Below are 13,564 nucleotides of genomic sequence, written 5' to 3'. Positions count from 1 at the left end.
CATTTTTTTGATTATATACCTCATGGACTAGTGCTCTAATTTTATCTTTTTCTCTTATTTTTTATTCAAAAATTTTCTCTTCTCTGGGATATTTCCATAACATTATCTTCCATCCCAAGGGTGTTATACTTTTCTCTGAATATGCATGTGTCTAATTGCATCAAGTTCTTATTTCATTGATGGATATCTTTTCTTAGCAATCTGAAATTTTTACTGATAATTGGTATTTTTTAAAAGTTTCCTTCTCCATACATAGTCTCTATTTCCTCCATGTTTTTTCTTTTAAATTTATTTTGATCTTTTTCTTTCATGTTATGGACTTTCCTTGGATATCATGTTATCCGGGATTCCCTGCTCATATCTACGAGTGGAGGACTAGCAGTAGATTGAAAGCCTTTGTGTGTGTGTGAGTGTGTTTGTGTGTGTGTGTGTGTGTGTGGTGGTGGTGGTGGTGGTGTTCACTAGAGGACTGTTGGCTTGTTTCATTGGGGGACCTCCCATACGAGCTTCTTTAGGTCATTTTGTGGCAGGTGGGGCAACTTCCCCAGAATAGAATCGCCATGTCTCCAGCCTGGCTGACAGCATTTTGGCAGCCAAGGGTGCGTAGAGGGCTGGGCATGGGGGTCCCAGCATCTGTTAATTATTCACTTAGTGCCCTGATTTTAGCACAGCTAGGCCACTCTCAACTGTGCCTAGTGTTTCTTGGTCTAGATACCCTCTCCAGAGAAAAAAATACTTCCATCTTCTGCTGGAGTGGGGTCACTCAACTTTGAGGAGTGGAAATGGGGATTTAACTGCTTCTTAAACCAAGTTCCAACTTATTTTAACCACTCCCCATCCAGAGGTACTTGGTCTCCTGCCTGTTCCTGAGCATTTGAGGAATCTATACCTCAGAATAGGTCTCACCTTCTTTATGGCTGGTTTAGGATTCAGTTTTGGGGGGTCAGCCAAGTAGTCTGTCTGCTGTCAGTCTGCTTTCTACCCTTCAAAATGCTGTTGCTATTGTTCCTTTCTCCCATTTTGGTGAGTTTAAACCTTTTAAAGATTCAGTTACCCTCATCTTACTGGGTTATCAGGTGGGAGTTTATGTGTTCATTCCCTTGTTTTTACTTGGAATATATGTTTTTAATGTAGAGAATTTATTAAAGAGACAAGCAATGAGAAGGAAACACTAACCTTGCACCTCTTTGACCTGACACCGATAACACCTCAGTATCTATTAACAGTCCTTTTTCTATGTATGTTTATATTTTGTTACAAAAATGGGATTATATTCTACACAGCTTTTACCATCTTTTTTTTTCACGCAACATATATGAAGAGCATTCTCCAATATCAGTATTCTGCATTTTAAAAAATACACAAAAATGTTGTATAAAATGCAGATGTGCAAAGAAAAATCCCCCATAATCTCAGCATCCAGACAATAATCATTGTAATATCTTGGTATCTGTCACTCTAGTAGGTGTATGTATATATGATAAATACTTCATTCCTAAACTAAAAATGAAATCTTTGCCTTTGTAAATATTCAACCTAGTGTGGAAGACATGTTTTATGCAAATAATTCACACAACAGTCTGTGTGTGTGTATATCATACTGTATATAATAATCATAGTGCAATTATAAAAAACAGAAAAATTAAATTGGTTTACTAGTATCAGGTAAACTACAGACCTTATTCTATTTTTATTAATTAATTAATTAATTTTATTCTTGGATATGTCGGGTCTTAGTTGCAGCGCGCGGGCTCTTCATTGCAGTGCGTGGGCTTCTCTCTAGTTGTGGCTTGCGGGTTTTCTCCCTCTAGTTGTGACGTGCGGGCTCCAGACTGCGTGGCCTCTCTAGTTGAGGAGCATGGGCTCAGTAGTTGTGGCACGTGGGCTTAGTTGCCCCACAGCATGTGGGATCTTAGTCCCCTGACCAGGGATCAAACCCACGTCCCCTGCATTGGAAGGTGGACTCTTTAGAGTCCCCAGATCTTATTCTAATTTCAACAGTGTTTCCACTAATGTCCTTTTCCTGTTCCAAGATCTAACTCAGGAACCCACATTGCATTTATTTATTAGTTCTCCTTAGTCTTCTGCTGTCTGTAACAGTTCTTTAGTTTTTCTTGTCTTTCATAACCTATGACACTTTTCAGTATTGATCAGTTATGCTGTCAAATGTTCCTCAATTCCGATCTTGATGTTTTCTTATAACTGAAATAAAGTTAAAATTTTTTGGCAAGAATATCACAGAAATGAAATTGTGTCCTCAGTGCACATCATAGGATTCATGATGCCAGTATATCTTATTTTGGTGATGTTGACCTTTGTCACTTGGTTAAACTGGTTTCTACGAGGTTTCTCCACTATAAAGTTACTTTCTCTTTTTAGTTAATAAATATATTGATAGTTTGAGACTATATAAATTGTTTCTTTCCAAATTTGTGCCCACTAATATTAGCACCCATCAGTGGATATTGTCTGAAATAATCTTTACCGTGGTGTTTGCCTAATGGTGATTTTTCTATTTGCCTCTTTTCATTTATTTGTAATTCTACTATAAAGAAGAGCTGTCCCTTATCCCTCTTTCATTTATCTAATTAAGTACTTGTTTATATCAGTATGACCTCATGACTTCAGTTCTTTTGGATATGGACCCTGAAATGGAATTGCTGGATCATATGGTAATTCTATTTTTAATTTTGGGGGAACTGTCATAGTGGCTACACCATTTTACATTTCCACAAACAGTGCCCAAGTGTTTCAGTTTCTCCACATCTTCATCAACACATTTTCTATTTTTTTGATAGCCATCCTAACAGATGTGAAGTGATACCTAATCATGGCTTTGCTTTGCATTTCCCTAAAGATTACTGATGTTGGACATCTTTTTATGTGCTTATTGGCCATTTGTATATTCTCTGGGTTGTTATAGCAGCATCTTACTCTTGGTACTTATTTCTGTCTTAAGTGATTTGGGCTGCTGTTAAAAAATACCATAGACTGGTATTTTTAATACTAGTGGGTGACTTAAACAAGAAGAACTTATTTCTCAAAGTTCTGGAGGCTGGGAAGTCCAAGATCAAGGCATTGGCAGATTTGGGGTATGGTGAGGGCCAGCTTTCTGGTTCAGAGATGGCCATCCTTTTGCTGTGTCCTCACATGGTAGAAGGGGCAAGGGAAGCACTCTGGGGTCTTTTGTATAAGGGCACTAATCCCATTCACTAGGGCTCCACCCTAATGACCTAATAATCTTCCAAAGGCACCACCTCCAAATACCATCATATTGGTGATTAAATTTCAAATATGAATTTTGGGGGATACAAACATTCAGTCTGTAGTAGGAAGGTTAGGTTATTGATTTGAGATCACTTTTCCTTTTTAAATGGAGGCATTTACAGCTGTAAACCTCCTTCTAAGCACTGTTTTCACTGCATCCCATAGGTTTTGGGTGTTGTTTTCATTTTTATTTATCTCAAAATCTTTTGTCTTTTCCCTTGTAATTTCTTCTTTGACCTATTAGTTATTTAATAGTGTATCTTTTAATTTCCACATATTTGTGACTTTCCCAAATGTCTTTATGTTACTGATTTCTAATCTCACTCCATCGTGGTAGGAGAACATATTTTTTACAATTCCAATCTTTTCAAATTTTTTGAGACTTGTTTTATGGCATAACATATGGTCTGTCCTGGGGAATGTTCCATGTCACTTAAGAAGAATGTGTATCTTGCTTTTGTACATGAAGTGTACTATAGGTGTCTGTTAGGTTTAGTTAGTTTATAGTTTTGTTCAAGTCTTCTACTTCCTTGTTGATCTTCTATGTATTCTGTCCATTATTGAAAGTGGGGTAATTAAGTCTCCAACTATTACTGTTGAAATGGTCTACTTCTTCCTTTGTCAGTTTTTCTTCATATATTTTGCATTCAGATATCTATTGTTAGGTGCATATATGTTTATAATTGTTATATCTTCCTGATGGATTGACTTTTCATCATTATAGAATGCCCTTCTCTGTCTTTAGTAACAATTTTTGTCTTAAAATCTATTTTGCCTGATATAGTACAGCCACTCCAGCACTCTTGAGTACTGTTTGTGTGGAATTTCTTTTTCCATCCTTTTATTTTCCACCTATTTGTGTCATTGTATCTAAAGCATGTCTTTTATAAACATACAGTTGGACATTTTTTTGGAAAAACTCATTCTGCTAACCTTTGCTTTCTGATTGGCATCTTTAGTCCATTTACACTTAGTGTAATGACTGATAATACAGAATTTATGTCTGCCATTTTGCTATTTTTTTAAATTGCTATTTGTTTTCTGTCTGTCTCATGCCTTTATTGTTTTTCTTAGTCTTCCATTACTCCTTTCTTTTGTGTTAGGTAGATAATTTTGAGTATACCATTTAAGTTTCTTTGTTTCTTCTACTATAGGTTTTTTGAATTATTTCCTTTGTGGTTGCCCTGGGGATTACAAATTAGCATTTTAGCTTAGATGAATATCAGCTTAATTTCTATTTCAAAAGCTTCTATATAGCCCAGTCTCCCTCCCCGTACTATTATTGTCATATAAATTACATCTTTAAACATTATAAGCCCATCAACAGTGTTTAAATTAATTCTTAATGCAGTTATCTTTTAAATCAGATAGGAAAACTGAATTATAAACCAAAATACATTTATACTTTTATATTACCTGTGTATTTACCTTTACTGGAGCTGTTTTTCATGTGGATTTAAGTCTAGTTTTATTTCATTTCAGCCTGAAGGATTCTTTTAGCATTGTAGGGCAAGTCTGATGGAGACAAATTATCTTAGTTTTTATTTATCTGAAAATGTCTTATTTTCTCTTGTTTTTGAAGGATAGTTTTACTGGGTATAGAATTCTTGGTTACAGTCAGCCCTTTTAGTATGTCATCCCAGTATGACTTTTGGTTTCCATTGTTTCTAAGGAGAAGTCAACTGTTAATTTTATTGAGGCTTTTTCACTGCTTTGTCTTGCTCCTTCCAAGATTCTTTTGTTTTTCACAGTTTGGCTAGGATGCACCTAAGTGCCAGTCTCTTGAGGGTTTTTTTTTTTTTTGAGGTATAACTGGCATATAACATTATTATTAGTTTCAGGTATATAACATAATGATTCAAAAATTGTATATATTGCAAAATGATTACCACAATAAGTCTAGTTACATCACCATACGTAGTTACAGTTTTTTTTTCTTGTGATGAGAACTTTTTAAGATCTACTCTCTAAACAATTTTCAAATATGCAAGTATAGTGGCTATGCTGTACCTTATATCCTCATGACTTATTTATTTTACAACTGGAATTTTTAATCTTAAGATCTCCTTCACCCATTTCACACACACACACCCCTCATCCTCCACCTCTACCAACCTGAAATCAGTTCTCTTCATCTATGAGCTGTTTTTTTGTTTCTATTTTAGATTCCACATGTAAGTGAGATCATACAGTATTTGTCTTTCTCTTGACTTATTTCACTTAGCATAATGCCCTCAAGGTCCATCCATGTCGTTGCAGTGGCAAGATTTCCTTCCTCTATGGCTGAATTATACACGCGCGTGCACACACACCCCACACTTTCTTTATTCACCTATCTGTTGATGAAGATTTAGGTGGTTTCCCTGTCCTGGCTATTATAAATGATGCTGCAGTGAACAATGGGGTACATATATCTTTTCAAGTTAGTGTTTTTGTTTTCTCCACATGAATACCCAGAAGTGGAATTGCTGGATCATATGGTAATCCTGTTTTTAATTTTTAAAGGAAGCTCCATACTGTTTTCCATAGTGGCTGTACCACTTTACATTCCCACCAACAGTACACAAGGGTTCCCTTCTCTCTATATCCTTGCCAACACTTGTTATTTCTTGTCTTTTTGATAACACTCATTCTAACAGCTTTGAAGTGATATTTCATTGTGGTTTTGATTTGCATTTCCCTGATGACTAGTGATGCTGGGCACCTTTTCATGTACCTGTTGGCCATCTGAATGTCTTCTTTGGAACAATGTCTTTTCAGATTATCTGTCCATTTTAAAAATCAGATTGTTGTTTTTTTGCTTTTGAGTTGTATGAGTTCTTTATATATTTTGGATATTAACTCCTGATCAGATATATGATTTGCAAATATTTTCTCCCATTTGGTAGGTTGCCTTTTCATTGTGTTGATGGTTTCCTTTGCTGTGCAGAAGCTTTTTTGATGTGGCCCCACTTGTTGATTTTTGCTTTTGTTGCCTTCATTTTTGGTGTCAAATCCAAAAACTCATTGCCAAGACTGATGTCAAGGAATTAACCACCTATGTTTTCTTCTCGGACTTTTTTTTTTTTTTTTAATTTTTATTTATTTATTTTTGGCTGCGTTGCGTCTTTGTTGCTGCGCGCGGGCTTTCTCTAGTTGCTGAGAGCGAGGGCTACTCATCCTTGCGGTGCGCGGGCTTCTCATCTTCTCATCGTGGTGGCTTCTCTTGTTGTGGAGCACAGGCTCTAGGCACGTGGGCTTCAGTAGTTGTGGCACGTGGGCTCAGTAGTTGTGGCTCACGGGCTCTAGAGCGCAGGCTCAGTAGTTGTGGCGCACGGGCTTAGTTGCTCCGCGGCATGTGGGATCTTCCCGGACCAGGGCTCGAACCCATGTATCCTGCATTGGCAGGCAGATTCTTAACCACTGTGCCACCAGGGAAGCCCCTTCTCGGACTTTTTTGGCTTCAGGTTTTATGTTCAAGTCTTTCATCCATTTCGAGTTAATTTTTGTGTATGGTGTAAGATAGTGGTCCAGTTTCATTTTTCTGAATGTGGCTGTACAGTTTTCCCAACACCATTTATTGAAGAGACTGTCCTTTCCCCATTGTATATTCTTGGCTCCTTTGTCATAAAATTGGCCATATATGTGTGGGTTTATTTCTTGGCTCTCTATTCTGTTCCACTGATTGATGTATCTGGGTTTTTTTGTTTGTTTTTTTGGCTTTTTTTTTTTTTTTTTTTTTGGGTCACACCACATGGCATGTGAGAGCCTAGTTCCCAACCAGGGATCAAACCCACATCCCCTGCATGGGAAGTGCAGAGTCTTAACCACTGGGCCACCAGGGAAGTCCCATGATATGTCTGTTTTCATGTCAATACCATACTGCTGTTTTGATTACTATAGCTTTGTAATACAGTTTGAGATTAGGGACCATGATGCTTCCATGATGCTTCGTGGTTCCATACAAATTTTAGGATTGTTAGTTCTATTGCTATGCAAAATGCCATTGGAATTTTGATAGGGATTGCATTCAATCTGTAGGTTGCTTTGGGAAGTATTTTAACAATATTAATTCTTCCAATCCATGAACATGGAGTATTGTTCTATTTACTTGTGTCATCTTCAATTTTCTTTCATCAATGTCTTGTAGTTTTCAGTTTAAAGGTCTTTCATCTCCTTGGTTAAATTTATTCCTAGGTATTTTATGCTTTCTTATTGCAATTGTAAATTGGATTTTCTTAATTTCTCTGATAGCTCATTATTAGTATATAAAAATGGAACAGATTTTTATATATTGCTTTTGTATTCTGCAACTTTACTGATTTGTTAGTTCTAACAGGTTTTTTTTTTTTAATGGTGTTTAGGGTTTTCTATTATTATAATATCATGTTATCTGCAAATAGTGACAGTTTTACTTCTTCCTATTTGGACTTCCAATGCTATGTTGAATAAAAGTGGCAAGAGTGGTCACCCTTGTTTTGTGCCTGATCTTAGGGGAAAAGCTTTCAGCTTTTCACTGATGAGTATGACGTTAGCTGTTGGGTCTTTGAGTTTATTCTATTGGGTAGGCCGAAAGGTTCATTTGGGTTTTTCAGTTTGTTCAGTTTCTTGGATATGACAATTAACATTTGTCATAAAATTTCAGAACTTTTTGGCCACTAGTTCTTCAAATGTTCTTTCTGCCCCTTTCTCTTTGCTCCTTCTGGGATTCCTGTTAAGCTTGGTGGGCTTGGTATGTTAGTATGCTTGACAGTGTCTCATAGGTCTCTTTCTGTTCATTTTTCTTCATTCTTTTTCTTTCTGTTCCTCAGACTAGATAATCTTAATTGAGCTGTTTTCAAGTTCACTGATTCTTCTGCCAGTTTAAATCTGCCGTTTAGCTCCTCTAGTGAATTTTTATTTCAGTTATTGTATTTTTGAACTCTATATTTCTATTTGGTTCTTTTAAAAATAATATCTACTTCCTTAATGATAGTCTCCATTTGGTGAGATGTCATTCTCATACTTTAATTCTTTAGACATGATTTTCTTTAGTTCCTTGAACATATTTATAAAAGCTGATTTAAAGTCTTTATCTGGGCTTCCTCAGGGACAGCTCCTATTGACTGCTTTTTTTTTTTTTTTCTGTGTATGGGCCATATATTCCTGTTTCTTTGCATGTCTTATAATTTCTTGTTGGAAATTGGACATTTAAAGTAATATGTGTTAACTCTGAAAATCAGATTACCCTCTCCCCAGAGTTTGTAATTGTTGTTTAGTGACTTTCCTGGACTAATTTTGTAAAGCTGTATTCTTTCTCATGTGTGGTCACTGAAGTCTCAGCTTAGTGGTATATTGATGATTGGACAGAGATTTCTTTTAATGCCTTGAACTATCTTCTGAAATATTCTTGCATTCTTGGGATAAAGACACCTTGGTTATTATGTATGTTTATTTTAATAGATGACTGGAATTGATTTGTTCTTAATTTATGAATTCTTGGATGTGTCCTCTGAGTGAGATTGGTCTGCTGTTTTTTTCTCATGGTACCTTTGTTGATATCATGCTAGTTTGGCTAATAATGGTGATTTTAGGTTTTCAAAGCTAATTAGGATGACTGAACATTGTCAGTCAGTGGACAAGAAGCAGGTGGCTGGAGTGGTGGCTCTGCTGCTTGGCCCTTTCATCCATGGATTGGGTGAGGGTCTGGACCAGACTTTCTCAACCAGCATCCTTATGAACCACAGAACATAAAAAATGATGAGTAACCTTTTTTCAATTGTCTCAAGGATAGTAGTAACTAGTATCATATTAGATACACAGAAATTGATTATATTTACAGTGGATAGTGTATGAGTTTTCTATTGCTGCTGTAACAAATAAGCACAAACTCTGCAGCTTAAAACAAGTATTATTCTCTTATGTAATTCTGAAGGCTAAAAGTCTGAAAATCAGTTTACTGGGCTAAAAGTCAAGGTGTCAGCAGAGCTGGTTCCTTTTGGAGGCTCTGAGGGACGAGTCTGTTTCTTTGCCTTTTTCAGCTTCTAGTGGTTGCCAAGTGGTTCTTGGCTCCTAGTGATTGCGCCACATGACTGACAGACTGACTCTGAAAGTCTAATTCAAAAGTGCATCACTTGGTAGCATTCTGTGTGGAATGCTTGTGAAAGGCTTCAAGTTGTCAGCCAGCAATTCCAGGGAAAGGGTATGATTAGGCTCTTATTAGAAACAACACCTGGAATGAAAATGAGGCCTGCTTTTTCAGGTCTGCTTGGACCCCACGGGGAGCCAGTCTTGACTTTGAGTGAGCTCTGCTTACCTTCCACACCAGAGTTGCATACTTGGAGAGCAATCGGGATTCATGATAAGGCCAACCTGATAAATAGCATAGACATATGGGAAAGTTACAGACTCCTTCATGAGTGCAGGTCAGGCCCCAAGTGAAGAGAGGCCTTGCTCTTGGGCAGAGCTTTCCAAACGTCAATGTGCACAGTGGGGAACTTCCTTTCTCTAGAAAGAGCCCAGGTTTGGATGACTACCTAGTAGGGATATGTGGGGAGGGAAGACAGTGGGTATTGAATTAGATAATTAAGGTTCTTTTCAAACCCTGAAGCCCCCATTCGACTACTTCAAATTTAAAGTATCCAGGCAGAGAACTGCTTCTCACTAATGCTTTGAGAAGTGAAAGGCGAGTAAGAAGCTTCAGGTCCCATAGACTCCTTCATTAGTGTTAGGAAGGGAAGCAGGGAAGCTGAGTCCAACTGTGCTGCTGTTGAGCTCCACAGGCCTGTCAGAGGCTGCCTGGAGGGGAATGAAGTTCAGGGAAGCAGTCCAAATTCCATGTGAAACAATTTTAATGATTTTTGAACCTCTCAGACATTAAAAACCCTAGACACAAGGCTCATCTGAAAGAACATATTTTCATATTGACTCAATACCAGAAATAAGCAGTTGGCTGAGGACCCATGTTTCTAAGGCATATAAATCTTGAATGTTTTTAATGAACATGAGATCCTAGGGAACTAATACTGCATTTCACGATCTCTGAGCACTGATCAATGTTCTTCTTAATCCTGTAGAATTTCTCCACATATTCAGAACGCCCTAAGAGCTCCACAAAATCTTCATCGTGAGTGATCACCAGAAGCTGGAAGTTACGCTGCTGTGAGCGACTTTTTATTATCCTGAAACAATATATTTATAACATTTTATTACTAAAGAACATACATAACCCTTTCTTTTATTTGAAAAAAGCACTGAGAACCTTGTCAGACACATAAATGTATGCTGTGTGTGATGACCAGGTTTTTCCTGTGCTGTGTGAGTATCAGGGCCTCTGACAGCCCTGCAGGAAGTGGCAGGGGGAGGGGTGGGGTGGATCCAGGCCTTCAGCCCAGCCAGGTAGCAGTCCCGTCTCCTCTCCGGACAGTGGGGATGCATGGTATGACTCTTCACTCAGGTCTGGCTTAGAGACTGGTGAGAATACATGATCTAGTTTATTCTTAAAGCAGGTGGAAATGTTTAATTGAGTTTTCCTTAATGTCTGTGCTGCTCAACTTTAGGGGTCTGATTATTCCTTTGCCTGGGGTTTTCTTGACCTGATACTAGTTTTCTCTGGAATAAAATTACATTAAAAAAAAAAAAAAAGAGAGACAAGACAGACTACAGGCAAGGGGAATAACACTGTGAGCCCCACTGCCTTCTTAGGAGCTGGGTCTACTTAGAATTCTGCCACCACCAGTCACTGGATGCATCATTGGTATGACACACAGGGGGCCTGAGTGGGTGTACTGAGAACATTTTTGCTTGTTATCTATGTGCTGAGGTAATTAGTTACGTGTCTGAGACTTGAAAGACTTTTTCTTTTACCTAACCACTTATTTATCCCTTGCCTGGAGGTGGATGCACTTAGGTTTCAAAAGCACCAGCCCTTACTTGTTGGTCACACGGGACTACTGAGAGATGGCTGGAGAAAGGTGGCTTTGTGGCTGCTCAAGTCTCCTTCTGGCTCCATCCCTGCTATCACACAGGAAACGCTTTCTCTGCTAGAAGGAGTCTGTCTGGAGCCAGAAGTACCCAAAATAGCTTCTCTACCTCACGGAAAGTGCCTTTCCTCTGCCAGCACAGCCCATAAGCAAGGGCTGCCATCCCTAGAGCATGCACCCACCACAGATGAACTATGGTAAAAAAGTGTATGCAGTTTTACCCTCTGGATTCTACTTCACCACTAATACACTTTTTGAGTAAGCACCGTCATTCCTCATAGATGCTGACACACGTGAGAAGCTGGGGAAATAGTCTAAAACCCACTGTCACTACCGTTACCACCTAGGAAGGCTTTAGCAGGGAATGCTAACTCCTGTACAGGACATGTGGGCCCCTCTGGTGGGTTTACAGGAAAACCAAACCAAGCCAGGAGACCCTCACCATGGGTTTCCCTATGAACACTCTTGGGGAGATGCAGGATGTGTCTGGGGTGGCTGTTCACCATGTAGTTCTTTTCTTAAGCATCTGAAGAATTACGATCCAGCTAAAGCCTAAGGTCTGGCAAAACCAGTTTCCTCAAGGAAGACACATCTACAGAGGATTTTCATCATAGAATTCTCTTAACCTTACTTTAAAAACTATCATAACTTGGCCCCAAATTTGAGATACTTACTCAACCAGAGCATGTGCAAGAGATTCAATGTTTTCTCGGTCAAGATTTGTCGTTGGCTCATCCAAAGCAAGGATGCCACAGTTTAAGCAGAATGTTTCAGCCAGGGCTAGGCGAATGATGAGTGAAGCTAATACCTGGAAAAAAAGCACCAGAGCTTAGCTGCACTGCACATTTTTCTCATTCACCTTAGGAAAGCAGGAAGACCTGGCATAATGTCTTTAGAAGGGAAAGGTGGGGCAATGTCACAGGATCACTGACCTTAGGTAAGTCACTGCTCTTGTTTGGGAGAGCCTGGCACTGTGACCAAACGCTCATGCCCTTACAGAAGGTGAACTATCATTTGCACCATCTCATCCTATCATTTGCAATGAAATACAATGCTAAAAGCAGTGCTGACCCTGCACAAACACCTCACATCAGCTACAACAAAACTTCAAATTACAGACTTGAATCAGAAATGCATTAACATTTATCTTAACTAGTAATTTTAATAATGCTATAAGATTAACAACCTTAAAAATTCATGACCTGGCTATTTTCCTGATAATGATATTTGTTAGAAAACTTAGACATAATACATTTTCCAGAGCCTCACAGACACCTTTTCTCTCAGAGACATCTTTAAATCTCTATGTTCTGTGAGATCTATGGCTCCCAAAGAGGCACCACTGCTCTAACCCACACTTAAATGTTTATGTGTATGATTCTGAGGGAGAGAGGGAAAGGAAGGGAGGGGGAAAAGTACCAGGAGTACAGAAGTATGGTTTTATTTAAGCTTGACTGTAGGAAATCCAAGCAACCAAAACTATGAGGCACTTTTGTGGTTAATAGAAGCCTAATACTAAAACAGGCCACCGCTGAAGCCATTTGAGGGTACAAGGGACAAAGAATTAAGAGTGAAGAACTAGTTTAGGAAGTATACACTACTTTTTGTGTGAGCTGTAATGCCCCCTCCACCCCACCCCCCACCCCGATTTGTGAGTGAAGGAGCATCAGTGAGTGAGTTAGTGATTTTAGAGCAGTTTATAGCTTTTCTCTGACACTGGCAGATTGAAGATGCCAGGGCCATAGTTTGGCCCTTTGGGGATAGGCACTTCTCTCCTGCTGCCACCTCCACCACCACCCACTCAGAGTGGAGTATGACTGGAGCTCCTGGCCCACCTCTACCAAACCATTTGCCTATTCTGTCACCCAACACCAGGGAAGCAATTACTGCTAATTAATTTTTATAATTTGGAGTAGCTATAGGAAATCTGCTTTTGTTCAGAAAGTATTTTTAATCCAAACAGACATGTTTCAAACTATTTTCTCATTCATAATTACCACAAAAAATCATCAATGCAAGTAGGAGATACTGACTGTAGATCACAAATTTGTCATTTTTGCAGACTATGATTAAGATAATAATCTGCAGATGCCTTATTAATTGGTATCAGCTGTCCGGGTTGATGACAAAATGCATACACGCATAGAGTGTCTTTAAGCAAAAATTGCAAACCTTTTATGAAAGTAACTCTGATAATGTGAGCATCCGTTTCTGGAACTATAAAATTTTGTTAAGAAAATCAGGGGTCCAGAGATGTTATCAAGTATAATGTTCTGCTTCTAATCTGAAAGGAGGAAGCTCGAAAACCTTTAACATCTTTTACAAACCAGTGCACAGTGAAAGAACCCAGCCTTGTA

At 38.5% G+C, this 13,564-nt stretch overlaps 1 protein-coding gene across 2 annotated transcripts in view; it reads right to left on the bottom strand.

The window, feature by feature from the left end:
- Positions 1-10,058: 10,058 nt before the first annotated feature.
- Positions 10,059-13,564, bottom strand: part of RAD50 (RAD50 double strand break repair protein) — a 112,439-nt gene continuing 108,933 nt past the window's right edge. For both annotated transcript variants that reach the window (XM_007188550.2, XM_057540977.1), the window contains 2 exons: positions 11,882-12,015; positions 10,059-10,406 (listed from right to left, as the gene is read on the bottom strand). In XM_007188550.2, the coding sequence (XP_007188612.2) occupies positions 10,220-10,406; positions 11,882-12,015 (321 nt within the window). In that variant the 3' untranslated portion in view covers positions 10,059-10,219. The remainder of the gene's footprint in view (positions 10,407-11,881; positions 12,016-13,564) is intronic.

This window comes from Balaenoptera acutorostrata, chromosome 2 (genome assembly GCF_949987535.1).
Source record: "Balaenoptera acutorostrata chromosome 2, mBalAcu1.1, whole genome shotgun sequence".
Lineage (NCBI taxonomy): Eukaryota > Metazoa > Chordata > Mammalia > Artiodactyla > Balaenopteridae > Balaenoptera > Balaenoptera acutorostrata.
The sequence above is the reverse complement of the archived record's forward strand: the minus strand, read 5'-3'. Positions and strand labels throughout refer to the sequence as shown.